This window comes from Rana temporaria, chromosome 4 (genome assembly GCF_905171775.1).
Source record: "Rana temporaria chromosome 4, aRanTem1.1, whole genome shotgun sequence".
NCBI classification, from domain to species: domain Eukaryota; kingdom Metazoa; phylum Chordata; class Amphibia; order Anura; family Ranidae; genus Rana; species Rana temporaria.
Window position 1 is genome coordinate 159,414,304 of NC_053492.1, and position 17,548 is coordinate 159,431,851.

The window sequence follows — 17,548 nt, forward strand, 5'->3', positions numbered from 1 at the left end:
CTTCAATTTTCAGGGTTTAGGTTGCGTCCTTCTTTTAAAGGCTAAGCAGTACTGATCTGATAGCCAAAGCCATGTAAATAAGTAGGCTATGGAATTGGAAGGGGATTAGGAGGGTGTTGGATAGTGATATTGTAAAACTTAGACAAGCTATAGATTATGCAATTTTCTTTTCTTCAATCATGGGTTGAAGGAAATAAAATCACAAAATTCCCCCATCAACACAGTCAGTGTCCCTCCCGCTGTATCCCCACCGCTAGAATACAATGATCACTGCCGCTGGCAGTAATCACACAAGAAAAACCCAGTAGGCTGGCTGTACTAAAGTCAATGGATAGATCGAATTCGGTACAACCAGTCCAGTTAATCTGTCCATTGCCAGCTTAAGGTAAACATTTAGTCCATTTTCTTTTGTGTCAAACAGAATTATCTTTTGTTATTCAAAAGCTTTCCTTTCCTGACTGGTTTGAGGGCCCAATCATGTGTTCCATGCCAGTTTCCTGTACCGCATTCAAATCACACTGCCTTTGCAATCTGCAGTGGGCGTAACTGCAAAGTTAACAACACTCCAAATGCAGATCGCAAACACAGAGCATTTTCCCTTACCGGTAAATGGGATGTGGTTGCAGTGCGTTTTCAAGAGTAGTGGGTGCACTACTTTTGGTGTGGCGCTGTGCGATTTCAGCCCATTCAAAATAAATTGGCTGCAATTGCACCGCACAGAACTGTATGTGAATCACACAGGAATGCACAGCTTGTTCCATTGCGGATAACCTGCAGTTCCTAGTGGCCCTCAAAGTTCCCATTCAAAATACCAAAACATTCATGTTTTCCATACAGTGGTCTGGTTGTGATAAATGATGTCCCATAGGTGTGCAGTAATAATTGCCTTAAATTCTTGCATTGTGTGCAAATAAAAATAATATCGGGGGCACTACTCTGCTCCTTTGTGTTGCAAGTGCAATAATATGGCCAAAATCACCTCAAGCTTCATGGGAGATGCATATAGCTGCATGAAATACCAGTTAACCCACCTGATCACAAAAGAAACACAGATCAATAGTGACATTGTTTTTCTCAAGATGCAAGAAAAGGGAATCCTATACCATACGGCCTCAAGATTAAAAATCCTTGTGCAACTATGACATGTATGTTCAGTGTATGGGTACTACTATGGGAAGTAAACTGGCAGCCAAATATGTCAACTTTTTTTAAGGTAGATCTGGAGGACAAATCCCTTAAAGCTAAAGTTTTCTCAGTCGACACGGGCGCCATTCAGGGAACACTTGTAAATGAATGCAAAGCATTCTCTGATTGCACCTTTACACCTTGTCCATCCAGAGAGAACTTTGCAATAATGCAAAGAACACTTTCACACTGAGGTGCTGGGGCTTTAGCAGTAAAGCACTGCTATTTTTAGCTTTTTCGATTTAGCTTCAAAACACCAGTAGCGGCCAAAAAAGGGTTAAAAGCGCCAGCGCTGCCCATTGATTTCAAAGGGCAGAGGTTCTTTTAGGAGCGGTGTATACACCCCTCTTAAAGCGCCTCAATAATGCTGCTTGTACTATTTTGTTTAGCATCCTGCCAGTGCACCGCTCCAGTGTTAAAGTGGTTGTAAACCCTTTACAACCACTTTAACCTACAGGTAAGCCTAGATTAAGAAATATCTCCCGGACCTGCACGGTCTAGGAGTTATTTGCAAATCGCTGTACGGCGATTTCTTCTGTGCATGTGCCGGAGTTAGAAAGGGCACGCTGGGCCTGCCGGGAGTGATGTCGCGCAACGTCACGTGACTCCGGCCACTCTAAGAGCTGGAGTTTGTGGCCCCGGAAGGAAGAGGGGTGAACAATGGATGCTCGCTGCTAGTGAGGAAGACAGGGACATTGCAAGCTTCTCCTGCAGGTAAGTGTCAGATAATGGGCTACTATGCGATGCATAGTAGCCCATTATGCTTTACCTTTGCAGGGAAACAAAGAGGAAGTAACACCCATCAGGGTTTACTTCCTCTTTAAAGCACTTGGGCTTTTACACTGGAGTTACAGGAGAGGCATTTTACAGGCGCTCTGCAGGCACTATTTTTAGCACAATGGCGCCTGTAAAGTGCCTCAGTGTGAAAGTAGCCAAAGTATTCACTGAATAGCACCCGTGTTGAGTAAGTGACCTCCTTTGTTTTTAATGCAGCAGGACAGCCACTCAGCATGGGTCCCAGAAGCTAGTGGAGATCCCTGTAGTAGCAACAATGTAAAAATTGCCACCCACAAAAAAGGCTTATATATACACTATCGCCATATTGAGGATATTTTCATCATATTGGGAGGTAACAAAATAAAATAAAAACTCCACTTATTGATTAATACATTTCATCAGTCAATCAACAAAAAGTGGATGATTCAAGCACAGATGTGACCTTCCTAGACATTGCAGTATTTATCAGGGATAACAAACTGCACACCTCAATACAATACAGGAAACCCACTGACCAATGCATTGATCTCCACAGTTCCAGCTTTCACCCCGAACACACAAAATGAGCCATCATACACAGCCAAGCCACTAGATACCACCACATACAGTATGCTCTGACCCAGAGATCAGAAATGAACATCTCTGATAACTAGCAGAATCCTTTCATAAGCAAGATTACAAAAACAAAACCATCAGTACCAGCATAAAGATTACCTTGAAAACTCAAGGGTAAATCTCCTACAACATTAAAGAAAACAAATATTGTGTACCACATAAAATGAAGCACTAGATGGGATAAGCATGATAATCAAAGTGCTGCAACCCATCATAACAGCAGATGAAAGATTCCAACAATCATCAATGCACCTTCAGGCATCCACCCAACCTCAGACATAAATTAATCAGCAGGAAACATTCTGTTTACAGGGACACAAACAAAGGAACCAAACCTTTGAATAGCAAGCGCTGCAAATTGTCAATCTATTCAAAAATGCAATATACACAAAAGAGATCTTCAATATTACAGGACCACACAGCTGTACCTCCAGTAATCAATTTACACAGACATACCATAAGAAATATAAGTTCTGACCTTTGTCTGTTCTACTTGTGTTCTGCATAACCCCCTCTTAATGAACATTAGTGTTTTCATTAGGTTGGTGCTCAATATGAGCTAAATAACGACAAGTTCGGCTCTTGATAGACCTTGTTATACTCTCAGGCCTTGTACACACGTCCGAGGAACTCGACGGGCAAAACTCATCGTTTTGCTCGTCGAGTTCTGTGTGAAGCCGCCGAGGATCTCGGCGAGCCAACTTTCCTCATTGAACAACGAGGAAATAGAGAACATGTTCTCTATTTGGCTCGACGAGGAACTCGTCGGCTTCCTCAGCCGAAAGTGTACACACGCCGGGTTTCTCGGCAGAATTCAGCTCCGATTGAGTTTCTGGCTGAATTCTGCCGAGAAACTCGGTCATGTGTACGGGGCCTCATTGGTTTTCAGATAGCACTGTGAGCTACATAAGCTGTTCTTGCTATGTAAGTGTAGCACTACCCCCAAAGGAGCTGCTGAGTAATTTTGGGTGGCACATTACCTCTATCTTCTCGCCGTCCAGGGTGAAAGGAGAGTCTGAAGAATTTCAATGTCCACACAATGCACCTGTTTTTCTGGGATTTATTTGTAGAACTTAGTAGAAAAGAAGTTGAAGGGGTGGAAGGGTAAGTAGGTAGGTTCAGGTGTATAGTCACAAATAGGAAACACTCCTGCTACCAGCAAACAGTTCTCGTCGCCACTCTAGCCAGAGTGGGTATTGCTCACCCGGATAGGTCCCTCCCACTGGCCTAGCAGCCGGAATGGCACACAGAATAAAGTAAAGTCTCTGCCACAGACCTTCTTTTATGAGGAGACACTTTTGGTCCAGAATCCCCTGCCACAGGATTCAGCACCCGGAACTCTCCAGTTTAGCTTTAGTAAAACTCTAGACCTGACAGGCGACACTGTCAAGCCTCTCAGTGTATGGTGCATCCTTCAATGAAGTTTCCAGGCCTTCTCCCAAGATACCAGCCTCTTGCATGGTCCTCTCCAGGATAGGTCCTCCCCTAGCTCCCTTCATCAAGTGGGTTCCTCCCGTAGGACAGACAGCACAGGATCACCTCTGAAAAAGGCAGGCCCCAGTCTGACTACTGGGCCTACCAGACGAAGCCGCGACCCCGGACCAACGTGGTCCCGGGATCGCGGGGTGAGCAATGACTAAGCACTAACTGAGTGCCAAACGCGTCGGCTGTCCCCTCATGTGACTGTACTTTTGGATTTGCATGTCCATCTTTTATTAATAAAGACGACTTTTTCAAGTTCTCTCTGGAGTGCGGCTGTCCTTCTATTTCCATTTTTCCACGTAAACGTGGTCCCGGAGCCAGGATTCAGGAACACGCACCCCAGGCCAGGCGGGCCACGAGGTGCGTGGGACGACACACCCCGCCAATCGTGTCTGTCCCTTAAGTACCCCTCCCCAGCATGCACAGCGAGGCAACCACACCCACCAATTCACTGCCGAGGGGGACACCCAATACACCCTGAATTTGCTGCTTCCATCCTTGGCCTGCGGTGGTAATGACACCCCCAGGCGAACAATGGTGGAACCGCCATGGTTGGAACAGAGGCTAAATTTGCCATTAATCACTAGTCTGAGCAAAATGACAGCTCAGACCCCCACTAAATTTACAGCAGCGCCTGTTCAACAGGAGCAAGGTGCTACATAAGTAAGGGCTTTTGCTGTTAGTCATGCGTATTACTTTTTCTTTTTTTTCTTTTGTTCATTTTGTAGTGACCACTTCTGTTTGTCTATGTGAAATTTCATATTCTGTGGAAACTATCCCAATGGAACACTTTTTTCTCTTGTAATGCTTAAAAATTAATAAACAGTTTGAAAGATAAAAAATATATGGAAGATGATTACAGTACACCCATGGGACATAATTTCTCATAATCAGACCACTGTATCGAAGAGATGAATGTTTTGGTTCTTGAAGGGAACTTTAAAACTACTAAAGTAAGGAAAACGTTTGAACTACGTATGCTACTTCTATATGACACAAGAGATGATGTTATGAAGCGATAAATGTTGACCTGGGTTTTCTAAATCACTATCCAACAGTTTTATGACCATTCTCATCTCTGTGAGTAAGGCCCATTTCACACTAGCAGACCGATTGGGTCTGCCAAACAGTTTACAGACGGACTCAATTAGACCCTCCAGTCTCCTCTATGTGTCTGTTGAAAATGTATCTGATCCTATCCTCTAAAAACAGATGAAAGGGGATCTATTCCCCATCTGTCTGGCAGATCAGATGGCCATTGTGTGTAAATGGACAGGCAGTATGTTTATATCCAACCGCCCATTGAGAAAAGTGGGCTGTTTCTGTGTCAGATCTGCATAAGCGGAGCAGACACGGACCAGCCATCTGCCTGTTCAGCGGAGATCAGCGGACAGATTCCCTGCTGAGCAGGTGGACTCCTATGGAACACGCCCTATGTGAACGGGGCCTTACTCTCCCCATTTCCCCAGTCTATCTCTTTCCTTATCTTAACAATAATCCCAGTTTAATTACCTATGTACAGTGGAACCTCGGATTGCAAGTAACGCTATTTACGAGCGTTTCCCAATACGAGCACTGTATTTTTAAAAATCCTGACACGGTTTGCGAGTGTTGTCTCGCAAAACGAGCAGGATTCAAGCCACAGCGGTGTACAGTACCACGTTTGGCCTGAGGGGGGGGGGGGTGCCAGAGCCGAGCGGTGCTGATCGGAGCTATTTGGAAAGACTCGGAAATAGTCTGTTCCCGAGCCTTTCCGAGATTTGCAGAGGTCTGCCGAGCCTTTCCGTGTGTTTCCAAGGCTCTCAGGCACCCCCCACCTGTGGCCACATGCGGTATTGCATGCCATTGAAGTTATTTTCGTTTCCATTGACTTCAATGGAGAAACTCGCTTTGATATGTGAGTACTTTGGAATACGAGCATTCTCCTGGAACAGATTATGCTCGTAATTTCGAGGTTCCACTGTATATGTGTGTGTGTATTTTTGTCCTAATTTAATTGAAGTTATTTGATCACACAGGACTATCAAGTTTTATCCAACTGAGGATAAATTCTTGATTAACACTTCTTAGTTTTGCACTTCCAGCAGCAGGAAATTAATCTGTCATTGCTGTTTTTTAGGTGTAACTCGAACTGAATAATTATTTTACAAGCATTCCAAAATTTATTGTAACCTTTAAATTCATCTATTAGCATTCTTATCACAGACTTTGCATTGATTAGATATTTTAACAGACTCTGAAGATCTACCTTCTCTTTACATTCACTAATAACGCAGTGGTGTTTTAGAGCCATAAACTTTACTTTGGGGCATGCATTTATTGCCTCATGACTTAGAATTTCAGAATAATTTTACTTCATTGTCTACTGTTTGCAGGTAAATTTATGAGACGGGAGCACTCGTTCTGGTAAAACTAGCATTTGTAATGAAGATAGCACATTCGTCACGCTGTAAAAGCGCAAATCGTCTCTCACCAAACTTTTATCAACACAAAATCAGCAAAAGCAGCCCAAAGGGTGGCGCCATCCGAATGGAACTTCCCCTTTATAGTGCCTTCGTACGTGTTGTACGCCACCGTGCTTTGCTTGAGCATTTTTTTTTTAAGATCGCGTGTATGCAAGGCAGGCTTGACAAGAATCACGTCGAGAAAAACGTTGTTTTTTTCCATGACATGAAAAATGGTCTTGTGTACGTGGCTTAACTCTCCACAGCTGGCAGCCTGAATGCAGTGCTTGGAACTTAATTAAATATGGACTATTCTGCTCATCAATATGGACTTATGTTTTGCAATGTTTTACATGATTTTTATCACATTATCACATTACAGGACCGTTACAATTTCACACCACTGTGTCTCCCTCTATTTGCCCTCTTCACCAAAAGAGAAAGTGAAAGAAAATCTCAAATATTGAGTTGTCACCGGAATAGGAATAGAGGGGAAATGTTCTAATGGGGACACTTATTCTGGTGGTACTTTGGAGTGATTTCCTCTCACTAACTGTTTTGGCTATAGGAGAGAAAGTGGGTTACCCCTAATGGGACACAAAAATGAAAACAAAGACAGGGGTTATAAACACTCCCTTATGCCGCGTACACACGATCGGTCCATCCGATGAGAACGGACCGATGGACCGTTTTCATCGGTTAACCGATGAAGCTGACTGATGGTCCGTCGCGCCTACACACCATCGGTTAAAAAAAACATTGTGTCAGAACGCGGTGACGTAAAACACAACGACGTGCTGAAAAAAACGAAGTTCAATGCTTCCAAGCATGCGTCCACTTGATTGTGAGCATGCGTGGATTTTTAACCGATGGTCGTGCCTACTAACGATCGGTTTTGTCCTATCGGTTAGGAATCCATCGGTTAATTTTAAAACAAGTTGCCTTTTTTTTAACCGATGGTTAGCTAACCGATGGCACCCACTCACGATCGGTCCATCAGACCATTCTCATCGGTTTAACCGATCCTGTGTACGCGGCATTAGTCTACCCAATATGAAAAAAAGGGTTTATTTTAAAAATGGGGTAGATGCATGAAGTTTAGCTTCAGCCCATTAACGTCCACATTATTGCTTAGCCTGGAGTTTTTCATATGATCAGCTTAGATGACCTAGATCTTATCTCATAAAACCTATGTACAGTATCTCAGAGGTTCACAACTTTTTTTGAACTTAACAATTAGAAAATATTGAAATTTTCAAACTTTACGGAAACATATACTCAAACTTTTACTAGCCTAAAGCATATAGTGGCTTATTTGGCTTTCTTATACTCAAGTATTCAGTGTGTTTCTCTTAAATGTGATCATAAAATTGTCACCTGAACACTAAAGACGATGTATAAGAGCTGTGAGAATTTTATTTTGCACAGTATAAAGAGCAGTCAGCATGGGATCTCCGAAGGAAACGAAAAGCAGACATCAGAGTAAAACCGCTCTATTCATCTAGCTTATATGCTCATCTTTTATTGCATACATTACTAGTTTTATGCTGTTTTGTTCTTCTTGATTTGTATTAATCTCATCTGTCTGTTCTGATTGTGTATATTTGTTGAGTGTCAGATAAAATGCCCATGGAGGATGAAGTTATTCTCAGAGCGATGTCTTTGTATCTTCTGCCTGACATTAATTATGCAATATTCTTATACGTAAGAAACTTCTAAAGAAGACATGGACTTTTGATATGTCCTAATGCCCCCGTGGAATAGAACTTTACCAGGAAAATCCTTACTCCAATTTTACTGCCTGCCAAACAGTTCCACACAATTCTCCTGCTAATGAGAAGCAACTTTCTGAGAATGGAAAAAGGAAATTGTATTCTGTGCACCATTCCAGTTGGAATTGTTTTCTGTTTTTGTTAACTATAGTTTGGAGATACAACTCCCCCGAGAGAGGTGAATCCTCTTCAACCTCCACCTTGCTATAATGAAACATTTATATCTGAAAATACCGTACTTCCAAACACTTCGGTAAACCTTTTGAATGGTATAACACATCAGCTATATTAATAGTAAACAAACCCAACTGTTACTTGTTGACACGTGTTCGTAAATCTCTTGATATCTTCAGGGGATTTCCTTGGCTTTGCACTTACAAGTTCCAGATCCAGCCCTGATTGAGTACACTGGGTATTTCATCACTAGTGGACCTAGTAGCAGTTAATATGGTACACTCCTGTGTATGGCTCTACTGTATTGATGTTACCTGGAGAAAGGTGAAAGCGGAACTTGACCCAAAAAAAGGAAGTTCTGCTTGTTTGCATCCCCCTCCACTGCCTTATTTGGCACTTTTTTGGGGGGGGTTGAGCAGGTAGCTGGTTTTGAAACGGCAATTTGAGATGGAAGTTAGGCCCCCCTTCCCCTGCAAGCTTTCTGGGGCACATCACAGTTCCCAAAAGACTGCAGGACCATTCACTCGCGCATGTGCAGTAGGAAACCGGATGTGAAGCTGCAAGGCTTCACTGCCAGTTTCTCCTACTTAAGATGCCGCCACCTGAACCTGAAGTTGATTGAAGATTGAAAAGGATGTCACTGAATCCCTGGACAGGTAGGTATCCTTATATTAAAAGTTAGCAGCTACAGTATTTCCAGCTGATGATTTTTTGGAGGGAGCCTGAAGCTCCTCTTGAATAAATGCACTTGTACATGTAAAAGGATGTTGTAGTGCTTATCAATTCTGACAAGACTACAAGCAAGCCTAGGACAGCACTTTGCAGGGGGCAGCATGAAAAGAGGCCCCACTGGCTTGTGCTACACTTTTAGTGCAGTGCCAGTCTTATGAAGTGGACTGGGCCACAAGACAAATCGGCCTGGCGCCCCCCTTAAAGCGGCCACACTGCTGCCGTTATGATAGGGATGGCGCAGACACAAGGGACACTGACATGGTCACCTATACCTGACAGGTAGGTAGAAGGACTCTCCTGCAATTCTTTGCTTGTGTCAGTTGTATATATTAAGAAATCTTAATTTTATTTCTGTTGATTGCTGATGAGAAAAAAAAAAACAGAAGTATTTATTTGTTCCTGCCCCCAATCCTTCCTTTGCTCACTGCCTGAACCACATACCTTCATCACTGTGCTACATGTTTTCTGCTGCACCACTGGCATGGTTATAGCCTCTTAGTCCTCCAAAAATTAAACAGAAATTTGTGATTAAAGTAGATATATAGGCAACACTTTTTTTTTTATTTGGATAGAGTAAGGTATGGTTATAGCCCCTGTTAATTTTTTTTGTCATCCATTAATTTCCCTTTATTTCCTGCCCCATAGTCAAACAGAAAGTGAGAGGAAATCTCTACAGATTAAGGGAATCCCTCCTCCCTCCCAAGGCACTCAGAACTAGTGTCCCCACTGGAAAATTTCAGGGCAGGTCTTAAACAGGAAGGGGTGTGACCTTGACAGGAAGGGGTGGATCATATTTAAATTAGGGGTTGCACGAATTTAGTCAGGCCTAGGGCAGCACAAAACCTAAATATACCACTTTATATATATACAACCCTAGAGGAAGTTATCAGTGGCTCAATTGGATTTCTCTACTATTGCTTAACTGTTGAGATTACATATTAGCTAAACTAGGATGCAAATCAGTCGGGAATGCATTGTTTAAAGAATTAAGCAAACCCAAAGACTTGCATTATAAATAAGGGCAGTAAGGTAAAACCATGATGTAATAATGCAAAGCAATAAGAAGAGCCTTGTGTGTGCAATCAACAAATATGGCTGCTTCCCTGTACATGCTGTCAATAATTACACACTATACACACGCTATTGCTTTCTAACATGTTAACACACATTCATAAATCATTGAAATCTCAAGTTGATATCTCTACATATTCTTACATTGTTAAATACAGTAGTTGGCAAGGTTGAATAAAGACACCGGACTCTCTAGTTAAACCTGATAATGCATGTCAGTGTGTGCGAATAATGTTTTCAATACCCCTGTACATTCTGTTCACTAAGGCCCCGTACACACGAGAGGATCTATCCGCTGGAATTTATCCACGGATCACTTTCAGCGGATAGATCCGCTGGTGTGTACAACCCAGCGGATATTTATCCGCGGATATTTTTCGGGCCGATGGTTTTTCAGCGGATCAAAATTTCTTAGCATGCTAAGAAATCGATACGCTGGAATCCAGTCCAGCGGATTGATCCGATGGTCTGTACAGACTCACCGGATCAATCCGTCCGATTCCCTCCCTCGCATGCGTCGTAATGATTCGACGCATGCGTGGAAGTCCTTATATTACAGCGTCGCGCACGTCGCCGCGTCATCATCGCGGCGACGGCGCGAAACGTCACCGCGGAGGGAATTCCGCGTGGATTTTGATCTGATGGTTAGTACAACCATCAGATCAAAATCCGCCAGAGGATTTATCCGCCAGAGGATTTATCCGCGGAAACGGTCATCCGGACCGTTTCCGCGGATAAATCCTCTCGTGTGTACTAGGCCTAAGAAACACATCCAAAAGTTTTATATAAAAAGAAACTCTGTAAAACTTTACATGTTACTAAGCCCAGCAATATAAAAATAGTCAATATGCCCCCCCCCCCACAGTGCCCACAGCTTATAAATCTTTTTTTCACATTAAAATATTGCCACTATATACCTTTTTCGCTGATCTGTATACCATGGTCTCATGATAAACTGCAGAGTGTCCCTAGTGCTGAGAGTTCAGGTGGGTGAAGATTTTCTCTGCAGCCTGTATACAAGCCCACATGTGTGATGTCAATATCATGTGACCTGGCTATCTCTGAGAACAAGTAATGCCCTGTACACAGAATGGACCGATGGACCGTTTTCATCGATTAACCAATGAAGCTGACTACACACCATCGGTTAAAAAAACGATCGTGTCAGAACGCGGTGACATAAAACACAACGACGTGCTGAAAAAAAAACAAAGTTCAATGCTTCCAAGCATGCGTCGACTTGATTCTGAGCATGCGTGGATTTTAAACCGATGGTTGTGCCTACTAACGTTTTTTTTTCCCATCGGTTAGGAATCCATCGGTTAAATTTAAAACAAGTTGGCTTTTTTTTAATCGATGGATTAAATAACCGATGGCACCCACACACGATCGGTTTGGACCGATGAAAACTGTCCATCAGACCATTCTCATTAGTTTAACTGATCGTGTGTATGCGGCATAAGTGTTCTCTCCAGCATAAAAGACACAACTGAGCATGTGCAGGTTGGCTATTGCCTGTGTGTTAGCTGGCTTTCCCAAGATAGACATTGCAGGAGAGGGAGGATCTGTGCATACAGGATAAAATAGCCTTTTTACACAATGCAGAGGATTAACCCCTTAAGTTCCACAGTGAGTATAACAAGCATGCTATGCTGCATATACTGACAGATTTCATTGTTGTGGACTTAAGCATTTGTAAACCCCCCAAAAAATATATAGATTTTCTGGTACCTTAAAGAAGATTAAACAGCACAATGCTTGTGCTGTGTAATCTGCTCCCCTCTAAACTATAGGAAAAAAAACCGAATCTGGCTCTTCCTGTATCCCCTCTCTAATTAGACCACGAAAATCAGGGCAGCTCTGCCCTGATCACCGTGGTCTAATTGCGGGCCTCCGTCATACACTGCTGTCCCCTCTGCTCTCCTGCCTTCCCACTTCCTCACTGCCAGTCCCTCTATTATATCCTTGCAGAGCACACTGTACCTTTATATTAGAAAAACGAGTGATGTAAATACGGTTTTAGCACTTCAGGCCGGTTAGGTGACTCTCGACCGGTTTCCATGGCTACTGCAGGAGAGACTGAGCGGCCATGTGATCTCCACGGCTGACGTCAGAGGTAGATCACGGCCCCTCCTGCAATATCCATTCATCAGAGCTGTACAGCGGCCGTGAGTCATGTGACCGGCCTAAAGACAGCTCTAAATCAGTATTTACAGCACTCGTTTTTCTATAAGAAAGGTACAGTGTGCTCTGCAACTCTTTAATAGAGAGTCTGGCAGAGTTTAGTTATATGGGTTGACAAACCCTTTAGTAACACTTGAAATCTACAGTTCAGTAACATTTCACAGACCAATAATGACTAACATAGACAAAAATATTTTTTCCCATCTGGATATAGTACGGGAAGGTTATTTATCCTCTGTCAGCTTTATTTTACCACCTGTTCCATTGGTGAGATTTCCCTTCACTTCCTGTTCCGTAGCCAAAACGGGAAGTGAGAGGAAACACCTCCAAAGAGAGAAAATCCCTGGTTGTCACTAGGGTCATCAGAACTACAGAACACCATAGGAAGATTTCCCCTTTATACCTCAATAACAGCATTAAAAGAACACTATTCCCCCCCATTAAAACCAATGATGGAGCATTTCTTGCTTCCACTGACCACAGTCTTGCCCACTAAAAACCTGAAGGACAGAAAAACTGTCCCTTTGCTTAGAAAGTTTGGAGACCCCTACAATATACATTGATGAAACTTTTTATTCACTTCAGAGAATTAAACCTTTCAATATGTGCACCAACATACACCTAATTTGGCTTTGGCCAATACAAGCTAATGAGTGTGGACATTACAGCACATACCTGCTTCATCGTAGGATCCTGAAAGTTTCTCAAGCAACTCTCGGTCTATTGCCAGGATCTGCTGTTCTAGAATTGTTTGGTAGGAGAGCACGCTGTTCTCTTTATCTCTTTCGAAATCCTGAAGCTGTTGTTTTAGAACCTCGGGCAGATGGGTCTTTATGTACTCGGCTGCAGACTGCATAACAAAAAAAAAACAAGTAATCATTTCTTTAATCCTAAACATTTTTAGATTTTTATTTTCATGTATTTTTCTATTTCACACATTTCAGAAAAGCCTCTAGCATCATGAAGAACAACATTTATGTCTTAGTGCTTTTGGGGAAAAAAAACAACATTTAAAGCAAACAAACGAAAAACAGCACAAATACTCGACTTTATTTGGAAAACTATGTCTATGAGATGTTTCAAATTTAAAGTAGTAGGCAGTACCGCTGGGACACTTATAATAAAGCATACCTGTAGGTAGGTACAAGGAATATCTACTAAGTTTTCAGTTTGTATATTCCAGGCGCATTTTTCAATACATGTTTTGATCCATTGAAGTCTATGGAACCAAAAACCTGAACCTTTATATAATGTGCACAAATGGGAACTACATCCATACGAAACCATGTTAAATGGATTGTAGTGTGTTTCTGTAAACCTGAAAACGCACTAAAAAAAATCATAAGTTTGAACCAGGCCTTAAAGTGGTTTAAACTCTTCACAACCACTTTAGCCTACAGGTAAGCCTAGATTAAGGCTTACCTGTAGGTGCTTAAAAATATCTCCCAGACCTGCACGGTCTAGGACAGCCCTCAAAGAATCCACTCGCCCACTCGCAGTTTGCAAGTGGATTTTGAAGGCTGGCGAGAAGGGCAGCCTGGGACCCCGGGGGGGGGGGGGGGGGGGCGAGCACCGCCGATCAGAGGAGAAGAGAGGAGAGCCGCCGGCTGGATGATCAGAGCAGGGAACATCACAGCTTTCATTTCAATAGCTGTGTGTTACCCACGCTGTGCGCCGTCACATAAGCCCCTCCTATTTTTCCCGGGACTTTGATAGACAGATCACCGTCCAATCCTAGGACAGGTGACATGTATCAAAGTTCCCCGGACAAGAGGGGGGGCTTATGTGACGGCGCGCCTCAGGGGAACACACAGCTATTGAAATAAAAGCTGTGATGTTCCCTGCTCTGATCATCCAGCGACGGCTCTCTTCTCTTCCCATCCAAAGGTAGGCTGCATTATGGGGGACACAGGGTGTATTATGGGGGACACAGGCTGCATTATGGGGGACATAGGCTGCATTATGGGGGACACAGGCTGTATTATGGGGGACACAGGCTGCATTATGGGGGACACAGGTTGCATTATGGGGGACACAGGCTGCATTATGGGGGACACAGGCTGCATTGCTGGGCACAGGCTGCATGGTGGACACGCACAGGCTGCATTGCTGGGCACAGGCTGCATTGGCGGATACAAGCTGCATTGGCGGGCACAGGCTGCATTGGTGGACACGGGCAGGCGGCATTGGTGGGCACGGATAAAGTAGTTAATATTTTATTCAAAACAAAACATAAAAGCAGTATCATTTCATGAGATAATTTATGAGGGTGGGTTTAGAGGCGGGGCATGGTAGGGGTTAGACGGGCAACTGGTGGCGAGTAACCCTTGAGGCCTGGCTAATAGCTCAGGACTTGAAATTTTGAGCCCTGGTCTAGGAGACACAGGCCGCTGGCTCTGATAGGCACTTCCACACAGCCAACCAGCTGCCGTTATTCAGGTGGCCGGCGCTCACCATCCAGCCATCTGAATAGACGGCGGCAGCGGCGAAAATACATAGATTAATGCAATGCATGAATCTATGTATTTCAGTGGCAGTGCGAGAGCCAGAGCGGGTGGCGCTCCGGCGCCCCCTATGGACAAACCGCCACTGACTCGATGTAAAAGGATGTAAATGGATCATGTCCATTTACATGAGCCTGCCTATAGGCTTATCATAACCTAGGTGACATCCGTTTCGCTCTGCTCCAATTAGACAGTAGATCTGTTTACGGATCCCCTGCTGATGGGAACACAACGCCACCTATGTGAAAGGTGCCCTTAATATTACTGCCATTTTTTCCCCCTGTTATTAAATCATCTCCCCAAACCCTAGCTGCCTTACATGATACTCGGCTTACCAAAATACCCAGCTTTTGTCCTTTTCATTTGATTTCAGTAATAATAAGGTTAACAGTTAACAGAGGCATTCATTTTTGCACAGAATAATGAAGGATCAAAGTAATGTACATGCAAAGCTATTATTTTCAGATGAGTATCACTATTAGAAGAGTATTGTGATATAGTAAACCTCAGAAAATAGAACATACCAGGGCAGGGCTTTGATAAGAAAACATTATTCTCTGTTTATTTCAGGTTGTGATAAATCTTTGTAAGATTTAGCGAAAGGAAAATATATATTGCAGAATGAGAGATAGTAAATTACTATCTTGTAGAGGTCACAGAGGTCTAATTGAGCTGTAAACAAACACATCTCGTAAAATCCTATGATGAATACTGTGCAGGATGCTAAAATTTTTTACAACAGAATGCGATTATCTACATCTTAAAGCGGAAGGGAGCTAGCCAGAGTTCCCAGGAGCACCTACCATAAGGTGCAAGTATGCACAATGTACTGTGGTTGTGCATTGGATCGCAACGCTCAAATCACGTCTGCACCATCTTAAGAGGGTGAGACTGTACACATTCTCCACCGGCATTAAGAAAACGTTTTTTTGTTGTTACTAGAATAGCTTTACAATAGAATTTCTAGTATAAATATTTTCTGTTTCAATATTTTATTGGATTTTCAAAAATTGTAACAAGCCGTGGTTTGCCCATGCAGAGGCGACATTAAACAGAGATATAAGGAAGTAGCGCATGAACACGTTATGAACAACAAAACAAACTATAACCCAGGCCATGGAGAACCAGGTTGAAAATTAGGCCTGTGTCATAGACACGAATGTTATTCTGTACCCCGGAGTACAGCTGTCTACATTGTTGGCCTTCACATCAGAAAGCAATGAGAGAGAAAGCAAACAGGGAAAAAAGAGAAAGAGTAAGAAAAAGAAAGTAGAGAAAAAGAGGAGACCCAGAAGAGGGCAAGCATCACGAACACGGGACCCGTCGAAGCAAGGTTTCTTAAAAGCTGACCATAACTTGTCGGGGGCAAGGATGGAAGGAAATAACTTATCCATGGTTTCCAGACTTTCAAACATTTTGCATGCAAATCCTTCAAAATACTGGACATCTGCTCATCAATCATTATAGCCGTCATTCTGGTTCTCACACCCTGGAAAGCAACAGACAAAGTCTTCCAGGCCTGGACAATGGCCCTCTTGGCAGAAATAAAAAGGTACGTGGCCAATTTCTGTTGGGGCGCAAATAGGCCCAGTATAGGGCAATGTAAGAGAGCCAGTCGGGCATCCTTGCGAATTGTCACATGAAATAGTGTCTGCAATAGGCCAAAGACCCTGGACCAGAAGCCAATCAAGCCTAGTATAAATATTTTAACCTCAATCCTGCTTGGACCAATGTAAATATGCATATACCATACCTGTGCAATCGCTATTAGAATTTGAAAATCACTGTAGTAGACTTTGCTACTGCAGTGTTCTGGATCCTGTGCCAGGTGGCTGTCCTGCTACCTTGTGAAAACAGGTCCCCCTCTCGGAACAAGCACCATTCAGAGAATGCTTGGCATTTTCTTAACAAATGCAAAGCATTCTCTGTTTGGATGAGGTAGAGAATATGATGTCACTGCCTTGTCTCTCCACCTAATCCAATCAGAGAACACTGCATTTTTTCAGAAAATGTAGAGCATCCTCTGAATGATGCCCTAGCTGAGCAGACGACTTCTTGTGTTCACAATGCAGTAGAGCAGCTACTGCTCAGCACAGCAGTAGCAATGTCCACTATAGTGAATTCCAGCTCCTAGAGGGATCCTATAAGTATGATATATGCCTAGTTACATTGGCCAAGTCCACTCTGGAATTATAACTATTTAATGTAAATGTAATGTTAAAATATCTATACCTAGAGTTCATATTTAAGTAAACAATAAAATAGGACAAGTGTCTTAAATTTGGGGGTCTATTTATAAATTTTTCACTCAAGAGTGACACAACTTTCACATATTTTTTACATGTGATTCAAAATGCCTCAATGAATTGTCTAAATCTTAGTTAAAACATTGATAAATAGACCCCTTAATGTTTACTACTGAGTTGTATGATTCCATTCAAGGCTAAAACAGATCTTCAGAAATCAAGGGTTCATAAATGTTGCAACTAGTTACTCGTGTACATTGGAGGCCAGTACAAAGTTTTGCTGAAGAGTGTGTGAGTGTGATGAACATCAGGGGTGCACTCAACTTTTCCTTTTTGGACCCTTCTACGTATTTCTAAGCTCC

General features: G+C 42.9%; 1 protein-coding gene across 1 annotated transcript in view; it reads right to left on the reverse strand.

The window, feature by feature from the left end:
• The window catches only part of PPM1L (protein phosphatase, Mg2+/Mn2+ dependent 1L), a 368,422-nt gene that overhangs the window by 98,532 nt on the left and 252,342 nt on the right, over positions 1-17,548 (reverse strand). Inside the window, exon 3 of the mRNA XM_040349279.1 lies at positions 13,112-13,286. Within this exon, the coding sequence (XP_040205213.1) occupies positions 13,112-13,286 (175 nt within the window). The remainder of the gene's footprint in view (positions 1-13,111; positions 13,287-17,548) is intronic.